The 21,588-nt window shown below is 38.1% G+C and overlaps 1 protein-coding gene across 1 annotated transcript in view; it reads left to right on the top strand.

Annotated features, from left to right (window-relative positions):
- The window catches only part of Dcc (DCC netrin 1 receptor), a 658,913-nt gene that overhangs the window by 581,158 nt on the left and 56,167 nt on the right, over positions 1-21,588 (top strand). The window contains exons 22-23 of the mRNA XM_042055177.1: positions 7,404-7,469; positions 14,681-14,843. Of these exons, the coding sequence (XP_041911111.1) occupies positions 7,404-7,469; positions 14,681-14,843 (229 nt within the window). The remainder of the gene's footprint in view (positions 1-7,403; positions 7,470-14,680; positions 14,844-21,588) is intronic.

Genomic DNA, 21,588 nt, shown 5'->3' with positions numbered 1-21,588 from the left:
AGCCTGCTTGGCTCTCGTCTCAAAACTGGATGCATTTTTAACTACAGAGGCCAGGTAGCCTCTGCTGTTGCTTACTGACAAACCCAAACATTGTAGTCTACTCTCAAAGATGGCAAAATTGTCTCTAAAAGTTTCATTTCTTTAAGGGCATCTCTGTACTCAGATAGTGCACCCCACCTCCTACTACACAGACAGTGAGTCCCATACTGGGACTTCCCCTATAGATATTCTTAATCCTGTTGGTTTAACCTTCTTTGGTGGTCTCACTACCCAGAACAAAAGCCATGCAGCCATGGCCATAGTAAAAAGACACACACATGATTTCCTCTGTGAATATTCCTCCTCAGGCTGATCAGCCTTGTGAGGACCATGCTCTTACTCACTCCCAACTCATCCCCAAATCACCTTTGGTTCTTTTGTGTCTTCGGGCTCCAATTATATTGTATGACATAATTTCCCAGGAGGCATGCAAAATGTGCATCTACTCACGCCAGAGAGAGGTGCCAGACCAAAGTACAGATACCATCAAGATCCAACTTAGATAAGCAATGAGTTTTATTGGGATTGTTCACAAGAATATGCCTGGGGTGATAGGAACAGAAATGACTTAAAGGCAGCTGTGTCACTGAAGCCCACTCCAGTGTGAGTGACAGCTCGCAAACACTGGGAAACTAGAGCATACTGCACAGCCTGCAGGAAGCTCAATAGATTAGAGATTGTCCTTACCAGGTGACTTTGTTGGTCTGAACCTTTTTCACACAGATTATTGTATCTGGTCCCTACTTCCTGAAAGCACCTGAATTTGTATCAGACTTTCTTGCATCTTGGTTGATCTTAGAGTGAGTTATCTCTATTCTTGGAGAAGGATGAATGTAGTAAATCCAGTTAGATTCAGAGACTACTGGTAGCTGTTTTGAGTAATTTCCTTTCTGTCTTGAGGAGCATGGTTGCAGTGTGTCATGGTTGAATCTCAGAGGAAACTGCTACACAACAAAACAAAAACTGCTCTATCAAATGCATGGGTGGAGGATGAGTAGATATGTGGGGGAGGAAATTCCAATGGACTCATTATTGATATCCTCTAGAAGGATGCTTATAGTTTAATGTCTTCACTCAGCAGCTTCCTTAGAGAAAGACAGAACCCTGTCACTTCTATCCTTTCTCTGTGTGACTTAGAGCTCCACCCAAACACAAGCCCTTATCAAACCCAAGTTTGGGATCATCTAGGAGAGGCTATCAGTGTCATTTGGTGGACTTTGAGCGCAGTTTCTATTTTATGAACTACATGAAGCTGTACCTCATCGTCCATGTTGCCGATGTCTGGTAAATGAGCTCCCAGGAAGGTTCTGTCATCCAGGAAGGCCCTTATATATTGAAAAAAAAAAAAAAAAAAACAAATGATGGTTTAGAGTTTCGTAAAGACATGGCTGAATCTAAAAGTGATTTCTGAGACCCCTCTGATGGCCATTATGTCAGACTGCTAGAGACAAAGAGACAGAAGGAGAGACCCTGGGAAATAAACAACTTCAGATAGCACCACCAGCCCCCATGCCATTAATGGTTAGTTGGCTTCTGTTCTATTAATAACTGAATTGTTAATCAATGCTACATCTAAATGTATGTTAATAATAATTATAACAACTAGTAAAGTCCTGGGCTTTTAAAATACAGCTGGTTATAATAGAGATCTTCAGGGTTAGGTAGCAAATTTTACCAGCAAACAGGAAGGTGGATGGATTTATGATTGTTATAAGATTCAGAATTGTGGGTTTTCTTTACGTGATCTCTTGAAGGAGAAAGTTAACTGCTTGGTTGTGATTACGAAATATTACTTGTTTGTTTGGGTTCTTTGGTTTCTTTTTAATTATTGCCCACTTTCCTTAGTTCAGTGTCAAGAACGTGAGGCTCAGAAGTGTTTAGAAGTAAGTGCATAGTACACTATATATTATACTATGGCATACAGATTATATGTAGATATTTCCATGTGCATATTTAATTACTGAAGTAATATGTTTGCATTAAAGTGTTTTATTGGCTGGCATCAGTTATCTCTATATTTGTTAGTTATGATCAGTCTAACAGTGCTGATGTTATTCCTTCTGATGGAAAAAAATGCATTATTTGTAAGGTTCCTTTGTTTTCTTACCTTAGGCAGTTTCTCAGGAAAGCATCCACCAAGCACTGGTCAAACTATACATTTGACTCAGGATATTAACACTAAGAATTAAACCGAGATGTCCACCAAAAGCAAGCATTTAAGATAGAAGAATAATCCATACAAATTTCCCTTGTACAGGATACCATGACTAACAAATACCACACAGCTCGTCCTTCCCTTGCCTCTCACAGTACACTGTTTTCACGTGGTCGCATTACTCCTCTTACTTAAACATTAAATTCTGTCTGTAATTTCGAGTTTGATTTCTAAGAATTCTTATAACTTTGTGTTCTTCTTAGCAAGAGTCAACCCTCTTCATAGTCAGTGGATTACAGATGAAAAGTAGAATAGGAGAAAAGCGGAACTTTTGTGAAGAAAATGCGTGGAGAGGGACACACACGTTGCTTCTCTCACTCCAGACAGCTCAGTCCTTAACCAAACCCTCCCTATTTTGCAAGCTATGGCTCCCAGAATATCTGCAGGAGGCAAATACAACCAAAGGTTTTAGAGAAGGGGACATATCATGGATTTACTCAGCACCAACATTCGTATGTGATGAGAACGTTAGCTGCCGTTGCATCCGAAACACCCACGTTTTCCGTCACTCGGTGATTTCTTTTATGTTTATTTAAGCACAGTGCATTGGACCTTAGGAACAAGTGAGCAGCTACTTTCTATTAATATATATTTGAAAACTCCTGGGTGTTCCTTATTGTTCTGTTTCGTGCGTTTTGATGCCCTGATACCTTTGCTCAAAGTCAGCAGTATTATCAGCCACATGATGAATTGATCTCTCCCACACATATCCCGCTTCTGACAAATCATCTGTTTTAAATATATCTCAATGCGATCTGTGTGCTGGACAGTAAAATTGTGTTCAGGTGGCATTAATGGATCTTCTTTATCCACCAGTGTACAAGACATAAAATCGATGCAATTTTCATCATTACCCCCAGAATTATTCTCAGAAAACCAATTCTAAGATCAGGGCGATAACTCCGTGCTCTGCATCCTTGGGAGACTGTGCAGTGCGTATTTGTTCGATGACCAGTCTGCCCATTTGATTTAGATTATGGCCCATATGTATTTCTCTGGGGATTGATAGTGTGGACCCTCTGAATCCCCATTCAAAGAAGATGGATTAAAGAGGAGATTACAGTTACCACATCCAACTTCCTAAATGGCCTCTGCACATGAATGCCTTACACCCCTTCCTGAAATTATAAATGTCCACAGGACAAAAATAGACCCTAGCACCCAAACTACTACATAATGCATCTTTTCTAGGTGCCGGAAAATTATTTATCACGGAAAATACTGTTCGTCTGTGCTGTGAGGACATAAAATAAACATTAATATAGGTTAATTTTACACATAGAAAGAGACATATGCACATACACACATACACATACTGTCCCACAATAAAAACAGAGAAGCAATATCTAAGTGGCCTCTGAGAACAAAAATCGCAAGGAAATTTTGTAAAAATCAAATAAATTAAAATGCACAGTATTTAGTAATGCATTGAAAAGCATCTTAATTGACAGTCTCTCCTGCTGTAGTGAGAGCTCATCAGAGGTGTCCCTGGGATCAGCATGAAGGAGAAACTAATTTGCATCCTCCCTAAAGGCAGCCATAAGACTTCTGCCCCTCTCATCTTTTAGTCCTGGGAGCAAATGACAGGGAGGTCACAGACACTTTAGCTTATTGTCAAATTCACTCTGGGATCCTCACAAACTTTAAATTTTGGAGATTTAGTATATTATGTAAAAAGAATTGAAGGATTCCAAAGTTTTAATCATTAAAATTCTAATGCAATGCTGTTAACATATCACATTTTTTCAGGTATTCCTTTTCCTTATTCTAGATAAATAAAAAACATTTTTAAGAAAATCTGGTAGTGCTGTATAGAAATAGATAGATTAAGCTGGGCAGCGGTGGTGCACACCTTTAATCCCAGCACTCGGGAGACAGAGGCATGCGGAGAGGCAGGCAGATCTCTGAGTTCCAGACCAGCCTGGTCTACAAGAGCTAGTTTCAGGACAGCTTTGGAAAGCTACAGAGAAACCCTGTCATTAAAAAAGAAATAAAGAGAGAGAGAGAGAAAGAAAGAAAGAAAGAAAGAAAGAAAGAAAGAAAGAAAGAAAGAAAGAAAGGAGAGAGAGGGAGAGAGAGAGGGAAAGAGAGAGAGACAGAGAGACAGAGACAGAGAAAGAGAGAGAGAGAGAGAGAGAGAGAGAGAGAGAGAGAGAGATTAGGTCATATTTAAACCATTAAACCCAGAGTGAATTGCCAACCACCAATAGCTGGTTATTATTAATAATGAATAGGATTATTTAAGCTTTAGACATAATGAACCAATGCTAGCTGCCATGGCAGAACACAATGCTCATGCATCTTTTTATACTCCCCCTTCTCTGAGAATCTAGGAATATGCCTTTTGTGTAGCAAGCATTCAATAAATGTTGAATAAATTATTTCCATTTAATTCTCCTTTATTGAAGCTGAGACCTTTGGGAAAGGCAGTAGTTGGAATATTTATATTGACTGACTTTCACGCCAGCAATCTTCCAAATTCCAACTGTGCCTCTATTTCTGTGAATCAATGTTTATGAAATCAACCAAGTTAACTGAACACATTAAATATCATTCCACAGCACAAAGTCCTCAACCATGTGTCGGCCTTCCTGGCAACAGCGTCATTACTGTCATGTCCTATGTATCTCTAGTCTCATTTACTAACTTCCTAGGACTTGCCCAAAAGAGCTGGAAGCATATTTTGTTGCTGTTGCTTTTACTATTATTAGAAGTTATTTATTACTTGCCCATCAGATAAACATCCTTTGAGCTTAACAACATCTTTCAAAGAGAGGAAACAGCACAAAATTAAAGCTCTAGTCCATGTCTTTAGAACCAGTTATCTTTGGGTCTTCGATATCTTGGAAATGAGTTTTTTTTTTTTGCTTTCCCAATGAACTACTACAAGATACCCAAATTCCCATGAATCCAATTTTCCTCATTGATTATATCATGTTTCCTAAAAGTGACACTCTGTTGGGTTCATTAAAAGTTACTCGGGAGCCGGGCGGTGGTGGCGCACGCCTTTAATCCCAGCACTCGGGAGGCAGAGGCAGGCGGATCTCTGTGAGTTCGAGGCCAGCCTGGTCTACAAGAGCTAGGTCCAGGACAGGCTCTAAAAAAAGCTGCAGAGAAACCCTGTCTTGAAAAACCAAAAAAAAAAAAAAAAAAAAAAAAGAAAAAAAAAGTTACTCGGTTTATTTTGTGATATTAATCTAGTGTAAAACAACAAAAAACTGGCCATGTCAACACACTAGATTGTGGGGGTATAAAATGTCCAAGTTTTAAGTGCCATGCTATTTAGAAGCACTTCCACAATGCCTATATCTTGTTCAACATCCGGCCCATATGATATCAGAGGTATTTTCTACTTACTGTATTCTCAGTGTAATTGATAGCCTGGTAAATCCAAGGAGTTCCAGACCCATATGGCTAACTGTCTACGTTATACATGGATGTGCTTGTGCACTTCTGTTTACATCCTCCCACAAACTAGCAAAGAGAGTTAGAAACTTCATTAAAAAGACATTTGTCAGGAGACTGGAGAAAAAGAAAATCTTCCCCAGGCTCTCTACCTCATTTCCAGCCAATATAGGATTATTCCCTACAGAAGTCATTTATTGCTTTTACTGGCCTAAGTGATTAGGTTGTTAGCATGTCTTTTGGCTGAATGCTTTGCTCACAGTCTAGCCACTTTCAGTTGCTGCAAAAAATATTTTTAATATGCATGTAGAATTTCTGTTTCAATTCATTTCTTCCAACACAGATCCCACAGTGTGCTATGGGCAAAGATTCACCCATGTTCTTTGAAACTCCATATGTATTTGTGACATAAGTCAGGTGTCTGGGGAAGGTCAGGACTGTCCACTGATGTAGTTGGCCCACCAAAATGCCCACAGCATCTTTTTATTTATTTATCCCCAGCTTCCTGCCACATAGAAATAGAAGCCTCATCCTTACTTCGATTTCCTTTCATACTCAGAGTCAAAGCCCAGCGGAGTTTAAGTGAAAAATATTTTAAGTGAAAAACATGATTCATTGTGATTGAATTAATTTCTTTCATTGCTTATTGGAAGTCTGGTGTCCATGCAAACTTCAGCTGAGAACTGATTCCCAACGAATTTTTAAAAATGTGCTCAGAGAGTCAGTGAACAGAATACTAAGCCTCTTCTCCACCACTCTTTGGCAAATAAATCACTGAAATGCTTGAAAAACATCAGTGAGAAGAACAGTGGGTATGCAAAAGAATGTCACAAGGCTGACTTGTCAAGTTGAACATGTAATCTACCCATGGAACCTAAGAAAACCACAGTTATCGTGGCCAACACTTTCGCCACTGCCCTACCTAGAGGGACTTCAGAAACAAATTCTGAACACTGGAACATGTCTGTAAGCAGAGTCACATCTCTAACTCATTTCTATGAGAAGTCTACTTAGATATTCTAAAGATCAAAGCTAATCAAATTATTGTAGTTCTCTATGTTTATGAATAAAGGGTCATCTATAACACAGTACCATTAGTTAACTTTGTATTGTAAGTATTTTTGATTAATTTGTGACTCCATCCTTTTAGAGAGTATGTTCACATCTGTTTTACACCTAATACCACAGGGAAGGAACCAACAGATAGGAAGACTGTGTAGGTGGGGCTCCTGGTCACATTCTTTGTTCTCTAAGTATTTATCAAGCACCTTACTTTACTCCTAACAATACTAGCAAGCACTCAAAGCCAAATTTAAAATGAAACAAATATTGGCCTGGCAAGATAGCAGCGAGAATATGCTAAAAACTCTTGACAGGAAACAATAAAAGTTGGCTAGACCTAGGAGCCTTGATCCAGTTCATCTTTGTTCTGAAGTCTTGAGGAGAAAACCATTTAGAATGGCAATGTTGGGCCTTTTGTGTTTTGTTTCTTGGTAATATATTTTAAATATTGAGATGAAAAGAAAGGAGGAAAACAAGGAGATTGCATCCCAGAAAATTGAATTTCACTAGTTTAAGTATGACAGATTTTTCTTACTCACTGGAAAAGTAAAATTTATAGAGTTGGCACCAATAATTCTGCTCACTCATTGCATATTTAGAATTTTTCCTTACCATATTATTATGTTTTGTTTGTATTTCCCTGAGCTATACCACTAACGTGCTAATGTGCTGATATACACAGGTCGTCATGGAGATGGAGGTTATTGGCCAGTTGATACTAACTTGATTGATAGAAGCACTCTCAATGGTAAGTATATAAATTGAGTTCTATTGGATTAGCTACAGTAATTACACAGTTAATTCTACAGTGTCCAAAATAAATTTTCTATTGACAAGGGCAAGAACTGTGAACTTCCAGCTTTACTGCAGAGATAGAAAAATGATGTCATTGGCAAACTTCATACATTCCACCCCGAAATGATGACAATTAGAGGTGGCAGGTGCATGAAAAATAATTAGACAAGTTCCAGTACTGGGGCAATCCATAAATGATACAGGTCTTCCCTAGTTTGCTTTCTAATATGGTGAGAAAACACTGACCAAAGCAATGAAGGTAGGAAACGGTTAATTTCAGTGTACAGTTTATAGTCCATCACGAAAGGAAATTAGGATAGGAGCTCCAGGTAGGAACCTAGAGACAGGAACCAAAACCGAGGCCATGGAAGAATGGTGCTTACTGGTTTACTCTTTGTGGATTGCTTTGCTTGCTTCCTTAAACAGCCCAGGATGGGGCCCAGGAGTGGCTTTGTGCTTAGTGGGCTGCACCCTACCACATCAGTCATTAATCAAGAAGATGACCTGCAGACTTGCCCGCATAGCCCAGAGTAATGGAGCAATTTTTAACTGTGGTTCCCTCTTCCCAGATTGCCCTCTTTTGTGTCAACGTGACAAAATCTATCCAGCACAAGAATGTAAATACTTACGGTTGAGATGTGCGGGGTATTTCCCATGTCCACAACAGCCTTTTCTATTGGAGAGAGATGATAAGTAACGATTGACTTATCAATTGACTTATCACCAACTGTGCTTGATTAAGTTATTAGGACTTTTTATTCTTTAAATCCTATATTTTATTATTACTGGTCCTTTGTACTCTCAAGTTTAGGCAAGGTCCTTTGTACTCTCAAGTTTAGGCAGTTTTTTTGCTTGCTCCCTCCAGTGAAATTTTTCTTATGCCTGTGGGCTTCCAGGGGCCCACATGGAAGAAATACCAGGTAATGAACATGGGGTAGGCTGAAAGTCACACTCCAGAAGTGGGTCTCAGTCTTGCTGAAACAGAATCTTTGAAAGGCTAAATTAACTCAATCCAAAGGACTAATGTATCATGCTCATCACTGGAAAACATGCTGTTCTCGCTTGGTTTGACTCACTAAAAACCATTCATATGCAAAATGCAATAAAATCTGTGATACTATATATCACAACATAACAACCTCTAAGATGCTTCAGTTGACCATGCGGTTGAAATCCCCAGGATGTGTCTGAATCAACGTGTGCTCTCTATTCATCTTCTCTTCTCTGATGTACTTTGCAGATTGATGTTTCCTATATACTACTAAGTAAATAAATTATTTCACATCTATAATTTTATGAAAAATACCAATTAAATCCTCTATGGATCATGCTAAAATTTGTCTTTAAATTTGTTAAATTTTATCCATGTCCTTAAAATAGTTCTCACTCATTTTTCTCCACTGCTGCACAGTATTTCATTTTATAACTAACAAAATTATTTACCCACTTTAGTATGATTGCATGAGAGATTCGATTAATTAAAAGATACATTTCCATTTGGGCAGTTTCCTAATAAAAGATCCAGATGGGAAAAGAAAAATTATTATTTAATTTATTTCTGGGTATGAAATGATAATAAATAGGCAAATTAAGTGATTAGTTCCTATTGTATGCTAGTATAATCAAATGTATAAAATTTCCAATTGGTATCAATATATCCGTATGCACACAGTGTGTTTGTGTGTGTGTGTGTGTGTGTTTATACAACCAGATGCCTGAGTCACTGTCCCACAGCAAATGGTAGTGTTCTTTAATAACTTTTCAATTTCCCCCTATATCTTCCTCCCTTATTAATAGCCTTTACTTAATAGACAAATATATTTATTTTCCTTTATTTTTTTAGCCATTCCTGTTATTGTCACAAACTACATAACATTGAGTAACTTGTAAACATGAATTTGTTGTTCATATTCTTCCAAAGGCTGGAAAGACAGTTCAAGGTCAAGGTCACAGAACACTGTGCACACAGAAAGACCTTCTTCTTTACTTCACAGATGGTATAGTCTCTGTCCTCCTTTTGTGGAAATGGTAACTGGAATCTCTCGGCATCTCTAACGAGGACACAGATCCAGTTCATGAAGGTTCTGCCTGCATCACATAATCATACCCAGAAACCTCACCATGAAATCTCAGAAAAACAAAGCTTAGATTTCAACATATGCATTAGCTTGGTGCGTCAAGATATTCAGACCTTAGAGAACATCTTGAACACCTATTCCAGCCTGGAATAATTTTACTTATTAAGATTATAATCTTACTTATTAAGTAAGATTAAACCCTGGATGTTTCATCCAGAAGGCCCACATCTTCCTCTTGTTTTTCACATGTCTTCCCCCTCATTCCTGTAATACTTGATAAGCCAATGCCTAGTTCAGTCAGTCTCTGGTCAGCACAGGCTGGAGTGCCCAGCATGAATGTGAAAAGCATTTGTGGGAACTGAAAAGAGACCAGTGGCGTCCCCTGTGCAGTGCACTTGGGTATTGATAATTCTGGCCACCAAATGTTGCCAGTTTCATTAACTTACTCACATCCAAGATTTGTCTGAAGACTTAACAGTCTACCAGGCACACTTCATACTTTCAAAAGGTCAATCCAGAAATATTACTAGTGGGATAGAGACGTGGTCCAGTGCTTAAGAACACTTGCTGCTCTTGCAGAGATCAGAGTTTAGTTCCCAGCACTCATGTGACAACTAACAGTTGTTTGTAGCTCCCATTCCAGGGGATTCTACGTCATCTCCTGGCCTCCTTGCACACTACATGGATGTGGTGCAGAGACATTCATGCATGCACCAACCACATACATAAAATACAAGTAAATATTTTCTGTAACATAAAAATGCTACTAAAACTCAACAGAGTGTAGAGTTCTAATAATAAACTGTGGATACAGGTTTGAAACTATTATTTCAGGAACAAAATCTGAAAATGAAATTTTTTTTCTGGGTGGAAAAAACAGAGAATTAAGCTACAAAAGTGAGATAGTGAGAAAAATTTTTGAGTAGGCAGAAATTGTGCTTTTTTTGGTTTTTCAAGACAGGGTTTCCAAGTTGTGCATTTTTTTAATGGTTGTTTTAATTGTGTGGGGATACACACACACACACATTCCTAAGAATATAATATATATTATATTCCTAAAAATATAATGTAACATAAATAATATATATCCCTAAGAAAGTAAGGTTCTAGTTCTAGCGTTCTCTTAAGGGATCAAAATCCCCCTTAGAATCATTCTACAGACTCAGCAAGATGCCTGTGTATATAAAGGTGCTTGTTGTCAATCCTGATGGCCTGAATTAGATTCTTTTACCCCATAGTGAAAAGGTAGAAATATGGTCATTGTTGCTCTTCTGATCTACACATGTATATACCCCTATAGACACACATATGCATATATTGCATGCATATGCATGCATTCATACATAGTAGTAAATACTTTTGAATTATTCTTATTTTGAAACATCAATTTTATGAAGACATTTGAATAAGAGTTCATTCTGTTATGAATATGACCACAAGATAGTACTTTTTGAAGGACAAATTTCCGGAAAATAAAAGAAGGAAACCATACGGATAATAAGGAAAGTATAATTGTCCCCTCATGACTTTCAGTATTGCCAAGCAGTGGATGCAAATGCTAATGGTGGAGAAAGTATAGCCACAGGCAAAATTGTCTCCTCTCCGGAGCTATAAGTCCTAAAGAATGCAGTGTTGGATTGTTGGATAGAGTTAGTTTTAGCAAGCAAAGTTGTAATTAGTTCACAATTGCTTGAGAATCAAATATAAGTAAATTCTTTACAAGAGATTTCAATTATAGTGTAATATGCTTCTTAACATTATGTATAAGCAATAAGAAATTATTCAAAATTCCTTCTAAATGCTTGTATTTTTACTTCTTAAATGTTGCAGTCTTCCAGTGTGGATCAAACTTAAAAGTTGTTTTAGAGCTTGAAGCTGTCTTTCAAAATAAAATGAAACCGTCGTTTAAAAACAGGTCTCAAACTAAATTTGATATGAATGTGTCGATCAACAGAATTTTCCTGTTTAACAGAGTCCTCAGATGAAGAAAAGGACAGTGATTTGGAGAAATGCATGCCACTACATGCACTTTTTTATCTTTTACTAAATAAAATTCTTAGTGAGAATAAAATTATAATTAAATTGGACTTAACGAACATTACCTCACAAGGCAAGTTCGTGGAGAGAAACCAAATAAAGACATTCAGTGCTTCTAGCCAGTTCACATAATCTGTTGGCATTATTCCTGTTCAGCTTGCTCCATCACTTCATGATTACAAATATTATGCTCAGTGAATGAGGCTAATGATGTACCTGCAAGGCATCTAGATCACTACTAGAGAGACAAACTATTACACTAACTGATTACAGTGAACTGGAAACTCCTAGACACAGAGATGGTGAAAGACAAACTTCATCTCTTTCCTCTACTGTATTACTAGCAGAGGAGTTATGCTGAATATGCGATCTGATTCAAGCCCTGGCTCTAATAAATGACTCCACAATGTCCTGTGAAAAGTCAGATTCCCAGTTAAAGGCCTAGTAATGTGTTAAGGTTTGGGAAGGGGGCGGTTTTTCCCAATTAACTGTGTAAAAAAGGTCCCATAGAGCAAAGTCTGTGCCTGCATCTCACCTTTGAAAGAAGTCTGCATTGAAAATAATTTGTTCAAATATTTTTGTTCTTGAACCTCTCACATAGTGAAAGAGCATACATCTCTCTTAGACTGACAGAATTATGGGGGGTTTCTGACTCTACATTTTCTGGGTTCATCCTTCAAACATAGTAATAGAATAATAGCTTATTGTCAAATACTCAAGGCAGTTGCAAATAAATTTAGACCCTGTTAATATTTATGTTCTTTTCTTTTCATGCCACCCTTTCAAAAATTCACTTTTGAGCCAGGCGGTGGTGGCGCACGCCTTTAATCCCAGCACTCAGGAGGCAGAGGCAGGCGGATCTCTGAGTTCGAGGCCAGCCTGGTCTACAAGAGCTAGTTCCAGGACAGGCTCTAGAAACTACAGGGAAACCCTGTCTTGAAAAACCAAAAAAAATTCACTTTTGAATTTTAACTAAAAAAAAAAAAATCCCAAGCAAACAAACAAAAAAGATGCTGTAGTTCATGAATTCTCTCATAGTGGAAAGCCCTTAATTAAATTGTAGAAGCTAAAGAAGCTTCCTAAATATTTTCTTATGTCATGTAGAATCAAAGGTAAATATTTGCTGACATGATACTATTTCAATTTTATGATGCATTTAATTTTTAGAATATATTCTACATCCTTTGTTAGTGCTGAACATGCTTCAACTTATACAAACATAATTTGTGATCTTTACATTTGTTTGAAAGACAACCACCATGAAAATTACTTCAACTCAGTCCTGCTATGCTCACCAAGAAGTTCCAATTCCCTTTTCTCGTTGGAATTTGAGAAATCAGTTTAGTGAATTTGATCAAAAGATCCACAGAGTCTGTAAACATTTTTTTAATATTTTATTTCTCATCCTCTCCTCAGCTGCCCAAGGAACTAGCTGGGGGCGTCTTCTTGGACACCTGGGAACCCATCTAGAGTCAAGTCTCTGCCAACCCTAGAATGGCTCCCTTATTGAGATATATAATGCCTTGTTCCCATATCCACCCTTCCTATATCCCAACCAACTTCTTCCCCCAAGCTCTTCCCATCCTCCACTTCACACTTTTCTCTCCCCATCCTCCCATCCCACCCCACTCCCAAGTTCCCATTTTTTGTACAGCAACCTTGTCTACTTCCAATATCCAGGAGGATAACTATATGTTTTTCTTTGGATTCACCTTCTTATTTAGCTTCTCTAGGATTTTTTACGAATTATAGGCTTGATGTCCTTTATTTATGGCTAGAAACCAATTATGAGTGAGTACATCCCATGTTCATCTTTTTGGGCCTGGGTTACCTCACTCAGGATGGTGTTTTCTATTTCCATCCATTTGCATGCAACATTTTTCTGTTGACCTCCATTTGGAAACAATGTTAAACTTGAAATGTTTTAGTACTTTGATTCTTTTTTTAGTAAAAATATGAAATTATTAATTGATTTACAAATACTCAGAACTGTTGGGTGTCTTTTAAATTTTCTCCTAAATTAACACATATAGGATATCAGGTTAAAAACATGCTTTTTCTCCCTCAAAATGTCATTATATTTCAAATATTCAAATTAATGTGATATAAAGTCATATGTGTATCTGTTAAATGATTGTTCTGAGACTGATAAATTATTAGTAGGAATTCAAAAATATTCCCAGCAAATATTTTAATGCCAGTGGGAAGAAACAACAATAACTTCAGACACAATAGATGTGATACACATATGAACTCAGGGAGACTCTAGCAGTATGCATATGACCTAAATCCAGAAAAAAACAAAAAGAGAACTGAGAAGGGGAAGTGGACACAGATTCCCACCTTGAACCAAGAAATTAATTTCGGATAATACATGCTGGCAGAGAGAAAATCAGGTTTCTGCAATGGAATGTGGCTAGGTATAGCAACCATACTCCAGGGAAGACTCCACACCAGGAGTAGCTTACCAACACAAAGCAGACTCCATGGATTTTTTTTTTCCTCTCAATATTATACATCTTAGCTTGTGGATCTGGATATACAAATCACCTTTGGAACTGATTCAAGTTGTGTGTTTTTAGTATAATCTACAGGTTAGGCAAACACTACACTATCTAATTTAGAATGGTTCTGGGAGTTAAAAAGGCAGCTCAGTCCCCTTATCTGTTCTCACTGGCCACTCTTTCCACCTACTGACCAACACTAAAATGAATTCTGTTTTCATTGACTTGCCTACTCTAGGTATTTTATGAGTGGCATGAAACACTACCCAGCCTCTAATTGATTTTGCTTAGCTTCTACATTGTAGCATGAATCAGAACTCCATTTCTCTTATGGTTGGATAGAATTCTATTAAGTAGATATATCACCATTGTTTAATTAGTCAACATTTACATTTTTTTTCTGTTTTGGACTATTTTGAATAGCTTTTCCTGTCCATGTTTGTCAGGCTTCAACAGTAAGAACTCTTTGCCTTTCTTATGGTCCAATGAGCAGTGGTGACAGCCTCTTTCTAACTCTGAACACTATATGCTTGTTTTTCCCCCAGAACCGCCCATCGGACAGATGCACCCCCCGCATGGCAGTGTCACTCCCCAGAAGAACAGCAACCTGCTTGTGATAACTGTGGTCACCGTCGGCATCCTTACCGTGCTGGTCGTGGTGATCGTAGCTGTGATTTGTACCCGGCGCTCTTCAGCCCAGCAGAGGAAGTGAGTAGCAGCTGGCGCCATGAGGAAAAGAGTTCCCTTCTCTGGCTCTATTCCTGATGGCTCTCTCTGTGTTTTTTTTTCTATAATTCACCATGCGTCTCTTATTGCTTGACCCTGACTAAACCCACTTTTGTCCATTGTAAGTCTATAATTAAGTTACAGTTAGACTTGCAAATTTACACAACCCCCAGAGACAATCATGCGTTTCTGTTTCCTTTTACTTCTCGGTAGATTCTTCTGTAAAGAGCCCTCAGAAATGGACTCCGCCATGCCTCTATTCTACCCATCTCTGTAATTGCTTCTAGACAGTTGGAGATATTGTTCCTCCACAGTACATATTTATCACATTTGGCAGGGAGTCCTGCAGGCAGGTAATCAATGCGTGTTGAATGGATGACTAAATATAGCATATCAAACTCAATGTCATTACAAAAATACAGAATGCTTAGCTCTTAGGCATTAGGGAAGAAAGAAGAGTCCAGCAATTTGAAAAGGTTCCTACTCCTTTTCTATGTTTAAATGTCAGGAAATAACATCTTTAATGACTTCAAAACATTTTCTTATTTTACACTTCTTGATTTTACTGTCTATAGAGGGTTGCATCGTGTACAAAGTTGAGAATGAAAATATGATTTAGACACAACCTATTCCTTCCAGCACTACCTTGGAAACAGCACATCTACCCATGTTTGCAGATTCTGGAAGTTGCCAGAGTCTCCTGGCCATTGGCTTATAAGTTTTATTAAATCCAGTCTGATATACATTTTCAGCTACACTCACTCTCTCACTGGCTTGAATGCCTTTTGTTCCCTTTCCTTTTGTTTTGTTATTGGCCTCTCATTTGCCCTAACTTAAACCCTGAGGCTTGGCTGGAGGTGGCTGGCTGAATGGCTATTCTCTACATTCATTGTAAGGAAGATTCTCCAGCAACCCATTCCATCCTTCTCTCATGACTGGTCTTTCTCTCTCTCATACACCCTATAGCTCTATTGATGGTCTCTATTGTGTCCCTCAGCACTCTTTGTGGAAATGGAACCAGTGAGGAGTGCACCCTTAGGAAAACTCCAGAAAGGTCGAGAGACAGTCTGTACATTTAATTTCTATCCAGCTACAGTCTTGAGTCGTACTGTTTGGAACTGGTGGTTACCAGTTAGCCAGTTCACTGCCTGAAAGGAGAATGTTGATGGAAGGAGTTTAACAAAGTCAGTCTCAGGTGTGAACACTGAGAGCAGGCATGGTCTCCCAGAGTTCATAACACTTAACAAAAGTCAGGAACACGAGCTAATTAATTTAGTGAATGATTGACTGTCCTTATAATAAAATACCTGAAACTGGATCACTTGTCAAGAATATAGGTTTATTTTGGATTCAATATCCTTGCAGTCCGAGAGCATAGCGCTGCATGATGGTGAAGGTCTTCTGCTGTGGCTATATGCAAGGTGACAAAGCAGAACAAGTAAACAGGTGTGGAAGAGAGAAGACATGACGAAACAGGCAACAGGGACAAGAAGGAGCCCTCCTTTGACAGCTTCATGAGCCCACTTTCTTGATCAGGAAACTAAGACCACAAAATATGAACCATCACTGAAATAAAAACATTCACCGTTTTTGTGGTCTCCTCACCAGTTGAACCTGTTACACACCATGTGCAAATCATGACAGTAAAGCACTGAATAGTCTCCTGGTTGGCGTTCCTGAGAAGGGCTGTTCAGCCTTGGCATGGTGTAGCATCCAGGTTTCAGGTGTCTGAGCAAGAGTTGAGAATTCACGTGAAGGGGCTGGAAGCAGGTGCTAAAATTTAGTGGTGGTTAAAGCCTTGGCACATTCACGAAGAACCCTGAATTTAATGATGCTCTCTGTGGTGGGTTTGGAGTTCTAGTTTTGCTTGCTCCCCTCATTATTGAGTAGACGTACTGACTGGTGCTAGCTTAGGATCTCTTAGTTAGAGGTTTTCTAGTTAACTATGTTCCTGGGTATGTGTTGTCCCTACACAGGGAAAATGTCTGCTCTCTAAGGTGTAGAACTAAACTTGTCAGTCTTTGGAGAGCACCTTAAAGCACCTTGAAACCCACAGGAAGGCCTTTGCAATAATAAGAGTTTGAAATTTTTAACAGAAGAAGGCACAGTGTGCCCTAAACATAAATAACTAATAAAATTAGAGAACAAGGAGAAAAAGACACGATCCTGTGAATGACCCAAAGAAATCAAACTTTGTTTTTTCATTATCCGACTCACAAAGTCTCTTATTATTTTATTAAATCCCACACTTCCTCTCATGTTCTCAGTAACAGATCCACTGACCTTCATCTTACTCCCTGATGAAATATTTTGTAAAGTCTGCAAGATGTCCAAGGGCATAAAGGTACCTGCTTCTGGTACTGAGAGCCTAAATATAATCCCTAGAGTCCATGTGGCTAAAGGAGAGAGCTCACTCCCAAAAGTCCTCTGACTTCCACATGTACTCTATAGCACACATGCATGTGCAGACACACACCAAATCAAATACAGCTTAAAAATAATATGTGGATTGAGCAGGTTGTACTTACATATATATATATATATATATATATATATATATATATATATACATATATACACACATATATGTATACATACACACACACATATACATAGTTATAAATATAACAACAATTAAAGTAAAAGAATCTAAAATTTTAGAGAGAGCAAGAGAAGGATATAGGGAAGGAACTGGAAATAGAAAAGGGAACAGAATAAATCATAAATCATGTAATTATATTTTAATTTCAAATATATATATATATATATATAAATTAGGGTTTGTTATGGAGTTTTAAACTTATTAATTTATTTCATAACCCAACTGTTGTTTCCCTTCTCTCTTCTCACATTTCCTTTCTCTGCTCCCCTCTAGCCCCTCCTCTCAATCCACTCCTCTGTTTCTGTTCAGAAAGGAGCAGGCCAACCATGAGTATCAACACAGCATGGCAAATCAACACACAAGTTGCAGTAAAACTAAGCATCTCCCCTTTTACTAAGACTGGGCAAGGCAATCTGGTATGAGGAATGGGTTCCCAAGAGCCAGCCAAAGTATTAGGAACAAGCCTTGTTCCCACTGTTAGTAGTCTTGTCCCACAACTAGACCAAGATATACAACTGTCACATATATGTAGAAGGCCACTCCCATGCAGGATCCCTGGTTGTTGGTTCAGACTCTGTGAGTTCCGATAAGCCAGGTAATCTCTCTCTGTGGGTTTTCTTGTGGTTTCCTTGACCCTGCTGGTTCCTAAAATCCTTGTTTCCTCTCTTCAGCAGGATTCCCTCATCTCTGCCTAATATTTGGCGGAGGGTCTCTGCATCTGTTCTAAGTGGTTACTGGACGAAGGCTCTTTGATGATAATTGGGGTAGTCACCAATGTGACACAGGAGAAGGCCAGTCAGTTCCGGTTACATATCCATTATTGCTAGGAGTTTCAACCGGGATCAGTCTTGTAGATTTGTGGAGTTTCTTTGCATCTGATTTCTACCTGACCCTGAAATGACTCCCTTTCCAATCATTCTTTTCAGTACTCCCCCCCTTCATTCACGACCTAACCCAATCCTTCAAGCTCCCATCCCCCAAAGCCTTAAGTCATCCATGAGATCTCTTCTCCTTTCCCAGGGATCCATGTGTCCCCACAGACTCTCTGAGTCTGTGGATTGTAGCATGTTATCTGTTACTTTAAAGCTAATATCCATTTACGAGAGAATATATACCATGCTTGTCTTTCTGGGTGTCAGTTACTTCACATAAGATGATTTTTACTGGTTCAATCCATTTGTCTGAATTCAAATTTCCCAATGTCATTGTTTTTGACAGCTGAGTGATACTCCATGACATAAATGTACCCACATTTTCTTTATCCATTCTTTGGTTTGGTGGCATGTAGGTTTTTTTCAGGTTCTGGTTATTACAAATAAAACTGCTATGAACATAGTTGAACAAGTGTGTCCTTGTGGTATGATTGAGTGTCCCTTGGGTATAGGCCCAAGAGTGTCATAGCTGAATCTTGAGGTAGATTGATTCCCACTTTTCTGAAAAACCACCATATTGATTTCCAAAGATGTTTTACAAGTTTGTGTAACCATCAGGAATGGAGGAGTTTTCCCCTTGCTCCACATTCTCTCTAGAATAAGTTGCTGTAGAATCTCAGTCATTTTGATTTGCATTTCCCTGATGATTAAGGAAGTTGAACATCTCCTTAAGTATTTCTTGGCCATTTGATATTCTTCTGTTGAGAATTCTGTTTAGGTTTGTACCCCATTTTTTAAATTGGATTATTTGTTGTTGTTGTTGTTTTGATGTCTATATTTTGGAGATCATCCCTCTGTCAAATGTAGAGTTGGTGAAGAAGCTTTCCCATCCTGTAGACTTTCATTCTTTTGACACTGTCCTTTGTCTTACAGAAGCTTTCCAGTTTCATGAGGTCCCATTTATTGTCAGTCCCAGTGTGTGTGTGTGCTCCTGGTGTTCTATTCAGAAAGTTGCCTCACATACTAGTGTGTTCAATGTGATTTTCCCACTTCCTTTTGTCAGGTTCAGTGTAAATGGATTTATGCTGAGTCTTTGATCTACTGGGACTTGAATTTTGTTCAGAGTGATAGATGCATTCTTCTACAGGCCAACATCCAGTTTTACCAGCATCACTTATGAAGATGCTTTCTTTTTTCTGATGTATAATTTTGACTTATTTGTCAAAAATCAGGTGTCCAAAAGTATGTGGATTTATGTCTGGGTCTTTGATTCCATCCAACTGATCCACCTGTCTGTTTTTATACCAATATCAAATGGTTTTTTTAATCTGTCAAAGTAATCTACCATATAAACAAACTGAATGAAAAAAAAACACTTGATCATCTCATTAGATGCTGAAAAAGCCTTTGACAAAATCCAACACCCCTTCATGATAAAAGTCTTGGAGAGAACAGATATACAAGGAACATACCTAAATATAATAAAAGCAATATATAGCAAGCCAACAGTCAATATCAAATTAAATGGGGAGAAACTAAAAGCAAATCCACTAAAAGCAGGAACAAGACAAGGCAGACGACTCTCTCCATATCTATTCAATATAGTGTTAGAAGTTCTAGTTAAAGAAATAAGACAACAAAAGGAAATCAAGGAAATACAAACTGGATAAAAAGGTCAGAGTATTGCTATTTGCAGATGATATGATAATATACATAAGTGACACTAAAAATTCTATCAGTGAGTTCCTGCAGCTGATAAACACCTTTAGTTAAGTGACTGGATAAAACATTAATTAAAAAAGAAAAATCAGTAACCCTCTTCTATATGAATAATAAAAAGATTGAGAAAGAAATCAGGGAAACAACTCTCTTCACAATAGCCACAAACAACAAAAATATCTTGGGGTAACTCTTACCATGCAAGTGAAAGACATGTATGACAAGAACTTCAGGTCTTTGAAGAAGGAAATTGAAGCAGATGTCAAAAGATGGAAAGTTCTATGCTCATTGATCAGTCGGATTAACATAATAAAAATGGTCATTTTACCAAAAACAATCTGCAGATTTATGCAGTCCCCATCAAAATTCCAACACAATTCTTTACAGACCTTGAAAGAGCAATGTTCAACTTCAAATGGACAAGGAAAAACCCAGGATAGCTAAAACAATCCTGTATGATAAGAGAACTTCCATAGGTATCACTATCCCTGAGCTCAAGGTCTCCCACAGAGCTAGAGCAATATAATTGTGTTACAAGATACATGCTGAAAGAGAGGGAAAAGAAGGTTTTTTTCTCTACAATTATGTATGGGTTTTCTTTTTCTTTTTAATTTTAGGGAGGACTTTCCCCCACACGATCTCCACCACAGAAACATTAGAACCAATTAATACAGATGAAAACAAGATCATTTCCAATCTGAAAGAGAAATAATCTTCTTTACTGAGCTCTCAGTGAGTGGGAGTAAAAGGCAGTTATTGCTGCGGAATAAGGAACACACCTGGGGCCTCTTTGCTGTCTCTGTGACTACGTCGCTGAAGAGTGGGGTGCTCATCCTGTTTCACAGGGGAATGCAAATTATTACATTAAGTAAATCGTAATTATTTTTAATCGATCATGAAGTATTTCTTACTTGAATAAACATAGACATATTTATTTCATCACATTTCTATTGATATATATCATCACATATTTAACTATAATCTGCCTATCTACTTGGGTTGCAAGTTAGTGAGTAGGACTTCAATTTTATCATATAAAATAGTGGAGCAATGTTTGCATTGTGAGGAAGGATTCATTGTGTGGTATTTCTTCATTTAATAGGAACAACAGATTTAAAATACAAGCAAGTAAGCCGGGCGGTGGTGGCACACGCCTTTAATCCCAGCACTCGGGAGGCAGAGGCAGGCGGATCTCTGTGAGTTCGAGACCAACCTGGTCTACAAGAGCTAGTTCCAGGACAGGCTCTAAAGCTGCAGAGAAACCCTGTCTTGAAAAACCAAAAATAAATAAATAAATAAAAAATAAAAATAAAAAATAAAAATAAAAAATACAAGCAAGTAAAACTAAATAAATTTCCTGTCAGTAATTGGCATGCATTAAATTTTCCTGTTAGAACACAGTTCCTCCCACTCCTCAGTATGGCCTCTGGTTCAGTAGTCCTGCCGAGTTCATAGGCAGTGCGTCCTCTGGCTCTGTCCTGGGCCACACTTTGAGAAATCATCACAAGGTCCATCTGCACACATGTTACAAAGA

The sequence above is a fragment of the Arvicola amphibius genome, chromosome 5 (genome assembly GCF_903992535.2).
Source record: "Arvicola amphibius chromosome 5, mArvAmp1.2, whole genome shotgun sequence".
In the NCBI taxonomy this organism is placed as follows: Eukaryota; Metazoa; Chordata; class Mammalia; order Rodentia; family Cricetidae; genus Arvicola; species Arvicola amphibius.
The sequence above is the reverse complement of the archived record's forward strand: the minus strand, read 5'-3'. Positions and strand labels throughout refer to the sequence as shown.